Source organism: Prorops nasuta, unplaced genomic scaffold (genome assembly GCF_024137725.1).
Source record: "Prorops nasuta isolate Cenicafe-Biocafe unplaced genomic scaffold, Cenicafe_Pnas_1.2 PNAS00010, whole genome shotgun sequence".
NCBI classification, from domain to species: domain Eukaryota; kingdom Metazoa; phylum Arthropoda; class Insecta; order Hymenoptera; family Bethylidae; genus Prorops; species Prorops nasuta.
In genome coordinates, this window is record NW_027116807.1 from 5609356 (window position 1) to 5627712 (window position 18357).

The window sequence follows — 18357 nt, forward strand, 5'->3', positions numbered from 1 at the left end:
AAGTGTGGTAGATCAGTAGTTTTCGATTTTGCCATCAAAAAAGTTTGGAAAAATTCAGTTTGTCTTTTGCTCGAATACATTGATCCCTGACATTACTTATTCATGTATTGTATAATTATATAATATAAGCTATAAGTAATAAATATAAATAAGATGATGTCTGCTTCCACCAACTAAATTTTCCAATATGAAACTGAGTTTAGACAGATTTTTGAACCAATAGGAGTAAAAAATTTTATCTTAAATCCCATTTAATTCTTAAACTCAATTAGTAGAAAAAGGCATAAAAAATTAGTATAATTATTTAGTATTACAATTTTTATTACATATTTTATTACATAATATCGCCACTTTTATACTTAAATTGAGACATTGCAAAGATATAATCCCAATTAAAATTAAAATGCAACATCTTTATTTTATTAAAAATTAACGAAGATGAAGTTAATTAGTTTAGAAAATAAAAATCGTACGAATGAAGTCCTGAATGAAAAGCAATATTTTACAATTGAGTGCTTATAATCAAGAATCTATCACAAATTGTATTCTGCAATGATAGGATTTTTATATAATTATGGAAGCCCATCATTTAAAGATTATTTTTACTTAAGCAATAAATGAAAAGAATTGCCACCGCTATGTATAAATAAAAATATTTTATTCTGAACAAGCATATATAACATTTCAATACTAACTTACCCATGACTACTGCAAGAGAATTCTTAAATATTTTCTTCTTGATCTTATTTTAATCATAATAATGAATAGGAGAGAAAGATAACACGATATTTTCTTAAAAATAAAACAATTTTGGCATTCAAAAAGAATATTCTAATTAAAAGTTAAATTGTTATTGTTTATGAAATATTAGTTTCATATAGAAGACGTGGAATTGTTTTTTTGTTTAATTAACAAAAATATATTTATTTAAATAAAGACTGCGCAATACGCATAAATCGGATAGTTCCCTCTTCATTTCACATTGTTTTTGTTGTTTTTTATAAGTATAATAATAATGAGCACGATTAATTTAGTCATTCTATACACATTCAGTATAAGATAATAAACAAACAATATAATTGATTGTTTAAACGGACATTATTCTCTGAAAAATACAGTACATTTGGATTCGCTGAATCGATTATAAAATGTTATTTCTTAACAAATTCAAGAACTTAGATAATTTACCACGATTAAAATATAAACAAGAAGTTAATTATGCAATATTAAAAGAATTTATTACTTCGACCCTTCATTTTTAACATTGCATAATGTATTTGAAGCTTTCTCGTTTAAAATAATAATATTGAGTAAACAAAACTTTTTATGAGGCTTTTCTGTACAACAATTTAAGTCTGTAGTCACAAAAACCGAAGAAATCTTTGTATTTTAGAATAATACATTTTTCGAATTTTTGTTGTCATCAAATAGTTTAATATAAAAAGCATGTAGTCGCCTATTTAGTTTAAAGTCGTTATTCAATTTTAATTTATTAAAATAAAACAGCTTTTAAATTATTTGCATTGATTTTAATCAAATTTGTAAAAATTAGATAAAATTATATAAATTTGAAATTATCATAATGGTATATAAATTTTTATCTATTTTGGAAATTTCTCAGTGAGAATTAAAAATGCTCTTAATTTAGATTTGTTAAAATGAAATATTTTTCAGAGATATTTAGTATTTGACCAATTGTCCTAGTTGAAAAATTGTACGACACCAGTCTTAAATTGTTGCTATTCTTTTTATGTTTGCCATGAATGCATTCAAGCCATAATCCTCGAAGTGTTTCAACGTTTACCTGTAGATAATACCAAAACATCTCTGTAAATGCACTTACAAGTAAAATTATAGCGTACATACTTTGCTTTTATACAGTCGCAAATATATTAATTGCTGAGAATTATTATTACATAAAACTGATGCACTATACGAATAAACAATTTTAACACATTTTTGTTTGGTCTATCGTTTACCTGTAAAACCATGAAAATGATTTTTTTACAGAGCGCACTATACGAAGACAATTTCCACAATTTTATAATTTTTTCACAGTATCCTTAAAAATTCCAACTAACCGCAACAAGTTCACGTGAAACCATAAATTTGCTTGTCAGCACATTTGCTTTTCTTCTTCTAAATGCATTCATTAAAGCATAAGTGCATTTATACGAAAACTCTCTCTATAAATCGATAAATACAATAGGCGCTAAAAATATATAGAATTAATTTTTAAAAATAAGATGGTGATTGCAGTCAATAGTTGATAAGTCATATAGGATTGCTAACTAGTAACACATCACTTTTCTTTAATTGAAGTAGGTAAAATCGCTAGAAATACATTAAAGCATAACAGTGACTATATTAATTATATTTCTTCTCGGTCTCTTCTTCATTCACGCATATTCACCATCACTCTTATGTTCATATTCAATTCCTCTTTCATTCGTTTTCTTTCTCCCTCTCTCTTCATACATGCATGTCAACATTTATACGGTTTTCGCATAGCATACTTGCCCGAATAGTACCATTTTCACTCAGAAACGTCCAAAATACACATTAACAGTTATATATATCGAGCAGAATGGCCATGGGGATTGCCATTTCGATCGTTAGACTAGCTGAGGCCTGTACAAGTATAGACTGTATCACGCAGAAGCCAAAAGCATTATAGTCTTTTAAGCGTTCCAGTCAAGGAAGATCCATTACATGAGAGTACAGTGTATATAAAGGCCTCTAACTCCGATATTTGAAGGCTCTTGAAAACCTTTTTTGAACCTTGCCCACTGCTGACTGGCATACTTCCCGATCGCATTCAATTCTTCACTGCTTTCACCCATAGTTCAATGAAGAGATTCCAACCATGGCCGATTGGACGTATTAAAATTCAATCGTGGAACCATGTCGATAAATCCTGATAATGATGAGGAATGCAAATTTTGCACTGCTATAACTAAAATCTTGATTGTTTTCGGTTAAACTCCAAAGAGGTCTGAAAACTAATAGCAGCAAAAATCTACTTATCAGCAATGTTTGAAGATTTAGGAAAAATCGCCTTACGGAATTTTAGCGGGTAGCAGTGAAGAAAATTGGAAAGCGAGTTCGGTGAACACAAGTCAGTACAGAAATTATGAAAGATTAATGCAGAAAATCCCGTCCCTCGGTTTTCTTATTTCCTTAACACGTAAATAGGACTATTATACACATGGCAAACAGAGGCAGCAGTTGACGATAACGGAAAATTCCAGAGACTCCATCTTTATCCATAATTATCCATTCGCGAATATGAATTGACTGCAAGATATGCAACTGGCATTTGCGTTATTGATCAATTTTGGAAGGATTGGATGATGTTTCATTGGTGTGCTGAGGTTCCCCAGGAGGAGTTCCGTCGTGGGAATTTCCTATGTGCGGAGTGGCTGGAGTGGGGGGCTGGGAGGTCTCAGCCGGTGCATAAACAAGACGGTATCCGGCTGGCAGGAAGAAGCCTTGTGGCGTATAGCTGAACGTCTGAAAGTTCTGCAATGCTGGGGCTTCGTGGTATTGGATGAAGTTGCCAGTGGCTGCGGAGCTTATAGGCGCCGGAGTCATCAAAGCTGGGGCTTCGTGGTACTGGATAAAATTGCCAGTGGCTGCTGTGGAGTTTATAGGAGCCGAAGTCATTAAGGCTTGAACAGCTGATGAACTTATTGGCGTCGTGGTACTAGCCATAGCACCTGCGGTTGAAACGGTATTGGAGCCATCGGGAATTATCGGGGTGAATTGGTACTGAGGTTGACATGATTCTGGTTCCGTTTCAACGTGACTGTGAGAATGGCTGACGTGCGCTGGATTTTGCATGTTCTCGGAAGGCACTACAGGAATTGGAATAACATAAGCGTGCGGTATGCCGGTTGCCGTTGGCTGAGAACATTGTACTGGAGTCTGTTTCAGCTTTTGCATCGCCAGTCTTAAAGTCTCCTCGGTATCTGGATAATGATTTGAGCCTTTTTGTAAAGGGGTTTGAGGAGCTGTGCTGAACATTAAATAATCTTCCATACCTGGAGGTCTTGTTTGGCCTGAAAATTACAGAATTAAATATATTAAGAATAATCAGTTATTCAAGATTCGTAAAGTCGATGCGTGACCAAATTATTTTTACCTGCTACGCTCGTAGTAACAGTGTGGTAAAGAAGTGGATGATGTTGATGATGTAGTGCACTGGCTTGTTGTTTGATCAAAAGCTGTAATTGATGCTGTTGAAATCGTTCCAATTCTTCTCGATGTCTCTTCTGCAGTGTCTCCAGCTCCATCGTTTGCCTAATATAAAAATATGATCATTATAATTGTTATTAACAAAAATTGATACAAATTGAAAACTTAATTTTCAATCTCACCTTTTTATGAGTAGTTGATATTCCTCGCTCGGTGTAAGTGCGGAATATTTATCTTCCCTCTCCGGCTATAAAAATAATTTAATTATGAATTAACCTTAATTATATCTTAATAATTAAACAAATATGTTTTACCTCGACAGTCAGTACATTGGTGTAAGAAAGCGGTTGCACTGGTGGTGGTAAAGATCCTTCACGGCTGTACGCTATTTGCATAGGGGCACCTTATAAAAATTGTATTACCATTTTTTAAAAAAATGCAGTTTAAAATGGATAAAGGAAATATTTGCATTAAATTAGTAGTTTAAAATATTTTACCATGAGAATCTTCCACGTGTTGCACAAAACTATGTCGTTCTGCCATTTTATGATCTTCCTGATGAAGCATTTTGGAAATATCAACGTATTGTTGTTGGGGCACAGTAGTCGCATCACTACTAGGAGGTCCAGCAACCTTAGAGACCATAAATCTTGATATCTTTCTTATAGGCTGACCCACGGTGGATTTCTACATAAAGACAAATGCACACACACCCGTACGCATGTAAGTAAACTGATATGTTTGTAGCATAAAAAGTAATTACAAACCTCAGCATTGTCCTGCAGCTCAGCTTGTATGGGTGTATTACTACCAGATCTAGGTGTAACAATATTAGGAGTAACCGTAGCGACAGGCACGTTTGCCGGGACGACAGTAGTTAATAAAGTCTGCATATTCTGAATTGGTTGGTGCAACTGGGGAGGATTTAATATAGGTACTGGAGGTGTTAATGGGTGCGGGGAAGTAATCGAAAGGACTGGACCTCTTTGATGGATCTTAGCCAGCTCTTGTTCCAATTCTTGTAAACGGGAACCTGGTCTTTGCATCCGCAATTTTGGGTTTTCCTTACTTGGACTCATCGATTCTGATCCCATAGTTCCGCTAGGAGTTGGGCTATCAAGAGTGTACTCTGTATTCTAAAAAATATTAACGATATTTAGTCATAGAAAATTAATTGCTAAACAGCTTGATTGGTCGTTTAACATACTCCTTGAGGAACCCCGAAATTTTGCATGGAGCCTTCCTGATTGAGTACACCACTACCCTCGATACCTGTTATTATATGAGGTTCGCTCATTAGTGAAGAATGAATTGTAGTTTGAGGAGATAAGGGACCCTGGAATTCATTAAAAGTTTATGAAAGCGAATTGAATTTGAAATGTAATGTATTTTTTAGTTTTTTTTGTTGCTTACGACATTCTGTGTAGTGGAGACTGGCATGCCAATGTTCACTAATTTCTGTTGTAATGAGTGCATATACGTGTCATATCCACCTACTACTTGATGACTGTGGGGTGTTGCAGGATAGCTTATCGGTGGAGTTCCAACATTTAACGACTCCGATGGCTGACTAGTTAATTGCACAAGTTTTTGGTGCAGATCTGCTATTGTTTGTGGCCCTGTACCACCTCCGACAGAACCAATATCAGACATTTTGTCCAATGAATTTTGCTGGCTGAGCTTTCGATGCTGCGTTTGTTGCTGCTGTTGCAAAATTTGCTGCTGTGCAAATGTTGCAGCATCTACGGATTCCATCAACGTATGTTCCGGTGTTATATCGTGACTGGAGGCTTCAGTTTCCGAAGAGACCAATTGACCTTCCAAGCTGGCCCGCCTGAGACTATAGTTTTAAATAATATGATTTTAGTTATATAATGTTAACCACAAGTGTAATTTATTAAAATTATATCAATTGTCTCACCTATTATTAGTCAGATTCGTACCATCCTGTTTTTCAGTTTCAAACATTTTTCCTGCCGGTTGTTGTTCCAGTAGTTTTAGATGCAGCTGAGTCTGATCCAGCATTGTGGCATCGTATGGCAATTCCAATACTTGTTGCTGTATTTGTTGTACAGGCAACATTTGCTGTAAAACCGATTGATTTGGCTGTACTTGTTGAATTGGTACTGCCTGCTGCACTACTGTCTGACTTGTAGTTACTATCCACTTTCCTTGATTTCCTGGTACTTGACCTTGAATACCTTGAAAATTTTGTTGTACCATGTGCATCTGAGAGTCCAATTGCTGAGTATTCACTTGTACTGGCTGAGATAAGACTGGATGATTTTGCTGGGGAAATTGTTGACCTTGTTGAAGCTGTTGAACATTTTGTTGACCTTGAACCGGAATACTCTGTCCTTGATAATTAAGCTGCATTTGTGTTTGACTAATTTCGGGTTGAATGGGTTGAAAATATTGTTCAGGCTGAAGAATGGGCTTGCAATCTAGAACTACAGCTGTCCCAACGTTAGAATTGACATTCTGATCGTGCCCGGAAATTGAGTGTGGTGTAATAGACTTCGTTTTTGGATTTGAAAGAATATTCGCTAGATTTTGTGCCAGATCTGGTAAAGTGGACGAAGCTTCTTTAGTTTTAACTATGACTTTTGGTGCGACTTCTGTGTTGGTTATGGGATGCATAGCGATTGGGCCTGTAACAGGGACCGAAACAGCTCCAGGAATTTGAGATACGTTTTGCTGAGTATTCTGCAGTTGCTGCTGGATAGGATCAATCACACCTTGCTGTATTAGAGATCCGTTTGACGTATCCTGAACTATCATTTGCTGGACATGCTGCACTGGTGTTCCAACAATCGACGTATTTGTCGATTCAGCGGTTTGACAATCCGAAGATAAATTTGTTGTGGCGGAGATGTTTGAAGCTCTGCGATTTCTATCATCCAAATTGGATTGTTGAACATGTTGAATTGGCCCAGAGAGAATGAGATATTGTTGCTGTGGAAGATGAGAGACAAATTGTTGCAGGGATCTTTGATTTTGTTGGTCAAAAGCCACATGCTGTTGAACTGGAATAGTTTGCTGCAAAATTGACTGCTGACCCATTGGTTGGGCTTGATAATGAGCTGGCATTACTATCCCACTTAATTGACTTTGCTGACCTGGAGCTTCCTTGTGAACTAAAGGAGCAACGTTTGGCATTGATACTTGTTGCACTTGTGGATTTATTTGCAAGACTGGCTGAGGTACTTGAGACGACTGAACAATCGTTTGCTGAGATTGCTGTATAGCACTATTGGCAGTATGTTGCCCGCTTGTGAAAACTGGTGTTTGTGACTGAGATACGGTCTGTGGTTTTTGAATCGGTGCTTGAGCACTGTCCAATTGTTCGATTGGTGGCTGATACACTTGAGAGACTAATTCTGTCTTTGATGTCTCGGGTGAATTTTTCTCTTCTTCCTGTTTAACGGGTCCCTCTACTAGCTTTATTCTACTTTGAGTCTGTTCAATTGAAATATTGATTTGGTCCACTACTTCAGCTGCTGCCTCAGAGTCGCGTAAAGAATTCTGCTCGATTACAGGACTGACCAAAAATCGAGAAATTTTTCTGGTTGGTACTGGAGGTACTGCTACATTAGTTTCTTGTGTAGCAATGCTAGATGAGCTTCCTTTGCTCGATTCAGATTCCTGTGTATCAGTTGTCTCTGTTGTTGTTACAGCAACCTCTTTAGCCTCTGACGTCTGATTTACAAGTGTTTCTTGAATTTTCTCTTGTTGGGCAGCTGACTGTTCGTTTGAAGGTGTTTCCAGTACAGTGTCAGGAGATATTGCCGACGTTATACTTTCGTGGGTATCGGTGAACTCGCTTGGCATATTTGTCGGTGTCAAAGTGTCAGTATTTTGGGTCGACGTCGATGACCTTCTGGAGGCCTCAGCCGACGTACTCTCAACAGCCACTTGGACTTCCGGGGTTTGTATAGTTTGCTTTTCCAATGACACATTGCTAATGTGAGAAATAATTTGGTCGATTGGTAAGAACTTCGTCGGCGTTGAAGTGTTTGAAGTTTCGTCTCTCTGAAAAAAATACTCTTTTGTTATTACTGAAGAATACAGGCAGTATATTGCAAAAATGCATTACAAAACCAAGGCAATAAAATTTAAACCTTTAAATCATACCAAAATTAAATATATGGAAAGTACTTTCCATAATAATAAATATAACATAATAAGAATAGTCGAAGAGATTGAAGACGTAATTACAATTGAAACGAAGGACTGCTAGATACAAAAAATAATTATGGCTGGAATCCAAAAAGAACAGAAAATGAGTTATAAAATTAAAGCAGCACACAAATACAAAATTTGTTTTCGAATACAATATTGAAATAGTTGGATGTGATTGGTGAGACTGTGAGAGGAAAGCAGAATGAAATGACAATAATGCAAATATAAAAAGGATGCACAAACTGTGAAAAGTGAGGAGGTTGGGAGGTTCACATCAATTTGGGGAACGGGACAAGAACTCACCGAGCGGTGTCTACGGTGAACTTTATACGATGAACGGTGGCTGCTTTGACGAGTTAGCGAGCCATGTCTCACCTGCTGCGTCCAAAACGACATATACACACCGTTTATATTAATAAGAGCTCTCAAATAACATGAGATTTTCAAGTAAATTTATTAAATCATTTAATTATTTCTAGCGGCAATGTTAAAATGATTATAGTGACATATGGAACTGAGTGATCTTATTTTAATAAGAATTTACACGGTAATTCAGTGATTGGTATGAGTTTTAAATAGCATATTAACTCGTAATATGTTATTTACATGATCCGAATAACATTTTAAAAATTACTTTAAATACACGAGGAATTACATTAATTGGTTGACTTTCAAGAATATAAGAGCTGTTTCAGTAAGCTGATCAGTTAGTTTAATTATTTGGAACGATAAAGTTAAAATGATTATAATGACATTAGGATTAGACTAATTTCTTTTTAATAGAAATTTTCGTCTTAATCTATTTGTTGCTATGAGCCTTCACTATTATCATTGGTCGCAATGTTGTCTCTTCTATAACTATCAGTATCATAAGAATCACCTTAGAAGTGTCAAGACTGTGATCTCGATCACGAGGGCGGCGACTTGTCACTGGACTACCACCAGCTGATTGGTCAGGTGGCCCATGCGCAACTAAAGGTAAACTGCGTGTAGGATCCAGTCGCAATTGTTTAACGATATCCTCTATCAGCTCGACGAAAGTATCACATTGTGATTGTGGCAAAAGATTCTCTGCGGCCTAAAAATAGTTGAATAACGATTACAAAGAAGCTTTGTACGAATGGTTAAGAAACAAACGTGCTTTTTATATTTTTAGCATGGTTTATATAGACTTCAATTTCAACACAAGCTATTTATAATTAAAGTTTAACTATGAAGGCTTGACACTAAATGCTTGTGGTTATTTTCAGAAATCTTCATAGCGTGCTGAAAATAAATTAGTAGCAAGTTTGAGAGTTAATGCGAATGAGTATTACCAAATTATTAGCAATGTCAGTGGGCACCATGTCGTCTCTATCAAATTTAAATGTAACAGTCTTTTGCTTGCTGGTGTCAAGTTGACATTCGACAGTCATTGATTGACCCTCACCGCTGCTCACGGACAACACAGTCAATTTAATACCAGGCTTCTTGCGTTTTGTACCGGAGCGTTTCACCCTACCCCTCTCTGGGGCTACAACACTCTCAGAATTTTCTGGTGTAGCCCTAAAAAATCCTCAATGTACAAAATTCCAAAACAATAAAAGAGGATGTAAAAAATAAACAAAGATTTAAATTTCTATGATGAAGCCTACCCATCAGCAGAGGAACTGGTTTGGATAGAAGTGGCTTGCCCAGGTGGAGTTTGTCCAGAATTAGAGGTGGTAGTAGATACAGGCTCTGGCTGTATAGAAACATCTGGCGGCAGGGATTGTACAGAGTCCATCGTATCTTGTTTCGTTAAAGTCGTTCTGTCAGTGTTGGAACATTGATCTGTACTTGAGATATAATGCTGCTGCTGGTGTTGTGGTGGTAAATTGCTGGGTGGCTGTGCCAAAACATTTATTCCCGACGTTATAGGTACGGACGTTGGTATAACAGCGGCACTTTGCGAATATTGCAGCTGAACCAAAATATTCTGTTGAGCCTGCGACTGGTGCCCATTATTGGGTATTATCGAAGGGGTACTTTGCATATTCGGTAACGTCGCTATCTGTACGTTCTGCACCTGAGTAATAGTCGAGGGAGATTGAATGCTGATTCCAGATTGTACCGATCCCTGAACCTGAGCTACTTGAGCGTTAGTTTGGATATAAGACTGAGAAGTCGGTGCTGAATTTCCTGGAATTTGTGTATTTATTCCCGATTGGAGAGAGCCTTGAACTTGGGACACCTGAGTGCTCGTCTGAATATAAGACTGAGAGGCAGGTGCCGAATTTCCAGGCAAATTTCCGTAAATTTGCTGGCTAGTTTGACCAGAAGGCATCATTTCCACATGCCCGGATGGACTCGACGTTGTATAAGATTGAAATATTTGCTGTTGAACGTTTTGTTGATATATTGCTGGTCCGGAATAACTGGCGTTGCTACCTCCTCCCTGTTGGTAAAATTGTTGACTTTGTACTGGCGATGAACCAACCGGATGTTGATGCACTTGCTGTACATGCTGAATTTGAGATTGCGCGTATTGAACTTGCTGCTGAGGCTGCTGTATTTGCTGAATGTGTTGCTGCTGCGGCAATATTTGCATCGGTGGAATTTGCGCCTGCATTTGGTGTGAAATCTGTTGAGGGACGGTCATCTGGTTTAACTGAATATATTGCTGCTGTAAATTTTGTTGTATATGCTGTTGCTGTTGCTGAATTTGTTGCTGCTGTATTTGCTGCTGCTGCTGAATGTGCTGCTGTATTTGTTGTTGCTGTTGAACTTGTTGTATCTGCTGCTGCATCTGTTGTTGAATTTGTTGCTGTTGCTGAAGTTGCTGTTGTTGCTGCATCTGCTGAGAGACTTGCGGAAATTGTGGCTGCGCTGGTACAGTCTGAGGCGTCGAACACTGAGGAGAGTTGGCCCCTAAATTCTGAGAAATTTGTTGTGTAAATTGTTGTTGTTGCTGCTGAAACTGCTGTTGTAGCTGCTGCTGGTATTGCTGCTGATATTGAACTTGCTGAACCTGTTGAACTTGAGAAGTTTGTGGAACTTGTTGAATTTGCTGTGCTTGCTGTGATTGCACTACTGAAGTTTGTTGTTGAATCAACGCCGGCTGTTGCACGAGTTGAACTTGTTGAGCTTGCAGAGTGTGTTGTTGAGTTTGCTGGACGGTTTGTTGTATTTGTTGCGGTTGTTGTTGTTGCTGCTGCAATGGAATTTGATTTGGTTGCAGCTGTATCTGCACTGATCCTTGCATCTGCACAGCCATAGCGGATTGTATTTGCTGCTGCGGGGCTTGCTGCTGCTGCTGTAATTGCATTTGCTGAATTAGCATCTGCTGTTGTTGTTGCTGCAATAGATTATCAGTTCCGGCAATTGTCAAATCAGCAGCTTCCTTATCTTGGCGTTCTTTCTCTTCTTTAGCTTTTCGCTCTTCACGCTCTCTCAGCAAAGCTGCAATCTGAGATTTCAGCATCTTCGCGACTGCCTTAGAATCTTCCTCTAATATCAGACTTGATTTCGCCATCTCTAATGCTACTTCTTCAGCATTGTCATTCTGAATATCGAAATCAAACTGAATCGCTTCGTTTTCTTTATGTTTGTTACTTCGTTTCTTCGGGTCTAAGACTCGAAGCCTGAACTCAACCCTGGACAATTCTGCTTCAATTACTGCAGTGTCTCGTGATATCATTTCCAGCTTCAAACCTACGTCATCGGCGAAAAATTCATGATTAAGAAGATCTTTTACGAGTGGCCTTTCTTCTTTTTTCAGACGAATGCACATTTCTATTATATCTCGAACTTCTGGATTTTCCACTTTGTCATAACTTTGTGGTTTGACTCCCTATAATTGAAAAAATGATTTAAGTACGTACTTAATAAGTTAATGAAAATTCAGTGGAAAAAATTTCCTTACCGATACGACGCGTTTATAAATCTGAGCTGGGCCAGTACACTCGGAGTAAGGATACTCGCTGGTGGCCATTTCCAACATACACATGCCGAAAGCATAAACGTCAACCGACTCATCGTAATGCTCTTCATACATCTCGGGTGCCATAAATTCTGGTGTACCAATCACACTTTTCGCAAAACTTCGGTTTTTCAGTGTAGCCAATCCCAAGTCACCAATTTTAACACTACCCGTTGTACCAGTGATAAAGATATTATCACATTTTAAATCACGATGTATAATGGGCGGTGACCTTGAGTGCAAGAAACTAAGTCCTTTCAAAATTTGCCGACACCATGATTTTACCACTTTTGGATTAATTTTCTTGAATCTCCTAAGATACCTGTAATTGATTACATTAATTTAAGTAGTCGAAGATAAAAATAAAAATTGATAGTAGTTTCCTGTTTGCACATGGATTCTTAATGCTAACTTACGTCTTTAAAGTTCCTGAGGTCATAAGTTCAGTGACTAGTACTATATATTTTCTTCGTGTAAGCGTTACTTCCCAATAGTCATAAAACCTAACAATATTCGGGTGCTGCAAGCCCTTTAACATTTCTGCTTCTTCCCTAAATCTTAATCTCTCTGTTTTATTCAATTTTTTCTCCTATAAAAATTGGCGATTATTTAAACCGAATTTGCAAAATTATTTCAACTCCAGCGATTTACCAAATAAATTTTATTTCGACCAACCTGAAGTTCGCACCAAGCGACAGCTACTCCTGTTTGTGTATCTAAACCACGATAAACTGTTTTGAAGCTTCCTCGACCAATTTCCTCTTCAAATTTTAAGAATCTTCCATCTGGCGAAATACCGACAGCTTTTTCTTCATCATCGTCATCTTCCACGGTCTGCACCTTGACTTTCATTAGTAAATTGCGGACTTCTTCCATAGCCATCGTTTTTTGCGTTAACTTTTCGTCAGCCTTAAAGTTTTCGTCGAGTAGAGGACCAATAAATCCTTCTACAGTTTCTTCCTGACCAACTACTTCATGTCCTACTACTTCTTTTTCACAAGATTTGACAATTTTTGACTCATCTCGTGGATTTTCGTCCTTGACCATCGTAATTTCTTTGTCTATAGGTGGTACTTTGCCTAATTTGCTTAAAGATTCGTGAAGTGCTTGCGCAGCAACAATGTCACTTATGCTAGTTCCGTTATCGTCCTCATCATAAATTGTTACCTCGTCCACCACTTCCCTTTGTGCTGCTTCCTCCTTCGCTTCAGTCTCAATCGCGTCTTCCGACAATGTCGATGTTATAAAGCGAGTACTCTTTAGCGACTCTTCTTTTGAATGATTTTCACTAGAACTGCTTCTTCTTGTTGAATTGTCAGCCAAGGTTTCTAAATGGGACAGTTTCGTTAATTCCGTTTTTGCGGAATTTTCTTCCCTGTTATTTGACGATACTACCGGCTTCCCACTTGTAGAAGCCATTTCTATGCTTGTTTCTTTACTAATAGTGCTAAAATTTTGTTGCTCAGTCATGTTTCTCTCTGTACCACTTATATTTTTTAGATTCGACGCGACGATCTCCTTACTTCCAATAAGCTCTAAACTTGTGGTAGACTTTAAAAATTTCGTTTGTTTATCAAGCGGAGCTCTCTCCTTTTCCATTTGTGTAACTGTTGATCCTTCTTCCACTACACCTGAGAATTCCAGAGGAAAATCACACTCTGGCATAATATCCTCATTTTCTCCATTGCCTTTTGATGTTTGGTCAATTTTTATTAGAGCCCTTTTTCCTTTGCTTCCTGGCTCTTGACTGTTTTCTCTAGATTTTACTTTAATAACAGGGGTGGTAGGTGTAGAAGAACATTCTAAAAAATTACAATCGATAAAGTTACATCCCCTTTATAAACTTAGGTAATTTTAATATAATTATTACCGGACATCCTATACACATTTTCAGTAGCGGTAATAGCTTCCTCTGCGTCACTAAAACTGCAATCATTTTCATGATCCAAGGATAAATTTAGGCTTTGAGAACTCGATTTCGTTGAACCACGTACGGCAATTACACCTTTTTTCTTTACGAATGGAGAACTTGTGGCAACTCCATTACTCGTTAAGCCTAATGAATCTGTACTGGAGTCTAAACTGGCACGATGTGCCCTACTCTTTTTGCTAATTGCAGACGAGCGAGTAACGTTCTGCGGTACCTGCATAAGTCAAATTAGAACTAATATATTATTAAAATTCATGGATTAATTTTGGCAACGTTTCTATTAACTTTTGGCTTATGTTCACATAAATTAACAAATACCTTTCGGTCACTGGAACTATTAGAACTAGATCCAGCTTGCGATACAATAGAAAGCTTTCTTTGGCGTCTGTGATTGTGAGTTCTCTGTGCTGTTACAGTGGTACAAGATCCACTAGCTTCTTGAGAGGCTAAGTGGCCCACTGCCAAGCCAATATTACCCTGTGCGTTATTACCTCCACTGGCCACCAGCTTAGGACATAAACTTGACAATCCTCCACCAGCTCCACTTGACGACCTTTGCCTATTCGTATCATACCTAAAATAAACAAAATCTTTATGTTCAACTGACTCAAATCTATTATCTAATTGCTAAGAAATTAAAATCAGTGAGTTTAGGAATTAAATGTAAGAAGAAAAGTAAAGTAACTGACTACAAAACAATTATTAAAAAACTTAACAGTATACTGGTGTCTTTGTATCTAATATTTTTATAAAATGTTCTTGAATTCTCTTCTCACATTTTCAACTGCATGATATTTTTACAAATGATATATTGAAGGATGTATATTAGTTTTATTAGCTAGAAACTATGCAAATTAGAAGAATTATAAGTAGATTAGGAGGCAAATTAAACAAACAAAGCATAAAATGTCAATGTAAGAAGCATGATTTTTGATACAGACATCATTATACCTGTCCTGCCTGCTGTGGCCAGATGAGAGGATTCCCCGCACTGTGTTTCCTATAGCTGCTTTCTTTTTAGCCTCTTTCTCCTTTTCTCTGTACCCACCAGACACGGAGCAAACCTGATCTTGACGAATACTTCTATCACTCTAAAATAAAATGATTACTCAGGATGTATAAGATATACTTGAAAAACTGTAATTAGATCAAACTATATAACTCACTTTTATATTTAATAGTTTTATATTTATATTATTAGAGTTGGAGCTTATTGGAACAGGACTCAAATCGCACCTCAGTCTTCTATGTGACTTTTCAACAATCGGTGAATCTTCATTTAATTCCAATGGATTTCCAATTATAGACTCATGAGTTCTTCTTAACAGAATTTTAGTTACTTCACTATTTTTTTGACTATTATTCACCGATCTGACTGCCTTATTTTCATTAAAACATCTCGGCATTGCACGTATCCAACTTTTAAGACTTCACTATGTCAAAACTCATTCACTTTTAAATACGATACTTTATTAATTTTTGCAGAATATATTTTGCAATGAGAATCATTTACTTTCATTTTTCTCATTTAAATGGTAATAAGCTATAGCATTTTTTTATATTTGTCTTTAAAAATGTTTACTGTATAAAGTCTATTTGAATCGTATATACAATTTAATGCAATTACATATACACCTTTCTTAAACTCTTCTTGCCCAAGATATAGCTGCAACATTGATCTTGTAATAGGATTTTTGTACCATGGGAATTGAAAAAATCTGAAACCACAAGAAATTGATACCATAAGATAGTGGGTAACAGAAGTATAAAAAGGATTAAGGTTAATGAAAACAACAAATCTATGAAGTACATAATCAAAAATATTGTAGTTATTTTAGTCAATTGTTTATGTTCAGTCCTTAAAGAAGATAGAGATACCAGGGTATTTAAAGTTTTTTGACAAATAACATTCTTCACAAATGATTCATATGATACCTAATATTCTGACTCAATGGTAATATTAAACAAGGTAGTGGGATTAATACTAATTATCATTTAGCTCTGTGTTTTATTATCAATGAGTGATAAATATTTATATGTACCTCCGTGTATAATGCATAAATTTAGATCTATCACATATATTGGTGATCACATTGGCAATTTGCAAAATAAACACAACAGTGATCGCACAGCTATACACTTTAGTTTTGATTCTTCACTATGATACATTTTGTATGCATAATGTATAAGAGATTTATATAGATGCAACAATAACTTTACACAAACAGTGAGTAAAAAAGGATAATTTCAAGTAAAACTCCACTGGTAATGAACAATGAGGAAAATTATGTAAATAAGTAAACATTTAGAAGGGAAAAAAGGAAGTTTGCTAATGTGGAAAAATTAAAGTCAATGCTATAAAAGTAGTTTTACGGCTGTGTTGGTGAGACGAAAAAATTATGGGTGACTTTTGTATGTATACTGCGCTGTATAATATATATATATAAACGTATATATATGTAGTTATGCATAATATACATAAGTATAGAGGGTCTACATATATATAATACACATATAATGAATGCACAGCATGTAAATGCAACACATGGTAAGTGCGTACATCGTAGGAGATGGACTAATAGAACAGACAGACACATTGATAGGGTAAAATCAAATAACTGCACACATTTATACACGCACATAGATAAGCACCATGATAATGTGACATCTATCCCAAAAATATCGCGTCAGAAGGTATTTTACGGGTTGTCTGGCAATGAGTGAATCAGGGAAGCGAGAGTTGCTTAGGGTCTTGGCGTTTTCTGAAAAGGAAGGGACCTTGGAGAAATTTTTGACTCATAAATTAGGGATAAAAGGTGGTGGGCACTTGTCATGCGGAGATGCGTGAACAATAGTATACCCACTCTTCGCTAGAACCTTGGATCTTGCCGTTAAAACTTGTAGGAATTTAGTGGCAGCTTTTCCGTTACCTTAAACAGGTTACCCGTCATACTAATCTTGCGGTGCACCGATTAACAGCACTCGTGATTCCATAATGAGCCGGTACTCCCACATTTGTGTTGCAGAAAATTGCCCGACTACACCCAAATAATCACCATTTTTTTTTACTAGCCACTGCGCACCCTCGCGGTGCTATGTGCAATAGAGCTCAGAGCTCCATTGGCTCCATACACAAGAGAGATGTGTTCACAAACTTACTTTCGTTGGTTTACCTCTGCGCTGGCGCCTTTTTGCATTTTATGTACTCCATTTTTGAACACTTAATTATATTTTTCATTTGGATAAATTTACTTCAGTCACTGAGTCAATCGGGTTTCCATATACATTAATTTATATATATGTAATTTAAAATTATACCCTTTAAACATAAACGGTGAATTTATTTAATTCTTTTACAACAGAATAAATACGTTATTTATTGTTATTTTTTTGTATATATATATATTGAATTTTCAAACATTAATATAATTAATGGATGAAATACTAATTTTACAATGAACGCGGAAATTAAACTGAAAAAAGAAATTAATTTGCAATATCTTGTATTTCTTAATAAAATGAAGAGAAAAAAAGGTAATTATGATTACAGACTTTCTTAACTATTACTACAGACGATAATTGTTTTTATGAATGAATTAAAGAATTTAAGAAAAGTAAGAAAATATTCAAGAGAATTTTAGTAATGAAAATCTTACATAGGTTTCCTTGAACCTACAATAGAGTTTTATAAGGTCGAACTTGTTATCCTTGGAATTAAGCAAACGCCGTAATTTTCTCTTTAAATATGAGTGGTTATACATTCAAGCGCCTATTGGTCGAAAAAAATCTCTCTAAAAACATTATAAAATACCAATTTGAATCAAATATATAAATATAAAATTCGCAGGAGAATTGGTAATTTTTTAATAAAAAGTTCAAATACGACACTCGCGTTCATAAATTATTTTTAGAATGTTAGGTGATAGGGGAATAGCATATGGGAATAGCCGTCAATGGGGGACACGACACGAGACGCAAGTGGTAGCCGCGGTGGGGTCTGCGCAGCCAATGGGAATCTTGGAAAATTACTCATAGTGAAAGACAAAAAAAATTCAAGTTTTTTAGGAATTTTGTATTATAAAAAAATTGTTATCCTTGACAGAGATAT

The 18357-nt window shown here is 36.2% G+C and overlaps 1 protein-coding gene across 7 annotated transcripts; it reads right to left on the minus strand.

Moving 5' to 3' along the window:
* Nucleotides 1-343: 343 nt before the first annotated feature.
* LOC136776648 (serine/threonine-protein kinase Wnk-like) lies at nt 344-17316 on the minus strand. Of its 7 annotated transcripts, XM_066732344.1 has the most exons (22): nt 17114-17316; nt 15416-15967; nt 15201-15340; nt 14568-14823; nt 14190-14463; nt 12995-14121; nt 12736-12908; nt 12263-12641; nt 10014-12190; nt 9696-9924; nt 9260-9457; nt 8683-8757; nt 6119-8229; nt 5611-6037; nt 5405-5533; nt 4965-5333; nt 4695-4884; nt 4512-4600; nt 4380-4444; nt 4145-4302; nt 4044-4061; nt 344-3971 (listed from the first exon to the last, which is right to left on the minus strand). In XM_066732344.1, exons 2-22 carry the CDS (start codon nt 15653-15655, stop codon nt 3325-3327), a joined length of 9471 nt encoding a protein of 3156 aa, XP_066588441.1. In that variant the 5' UTR covers nt 15656-15967; nt 17114-17316; the 3' UTR covers nt 344-3324. The 7 variants fall into 7 exon arrangements, with proteins under 7 accessions (XP_066588441.1, XP_066588439.1, XP_066588440.1 ...); XM_066732342.1 differs by having other exon boundaries at nt 344-4061; nt 8683-8754; XM_066732343.1 differs by having other exon boundaries at nt 344-4061; nt 4512-4582.
* Nucleotides 17317-18357: the final 1041 nt, after the last annotated feature.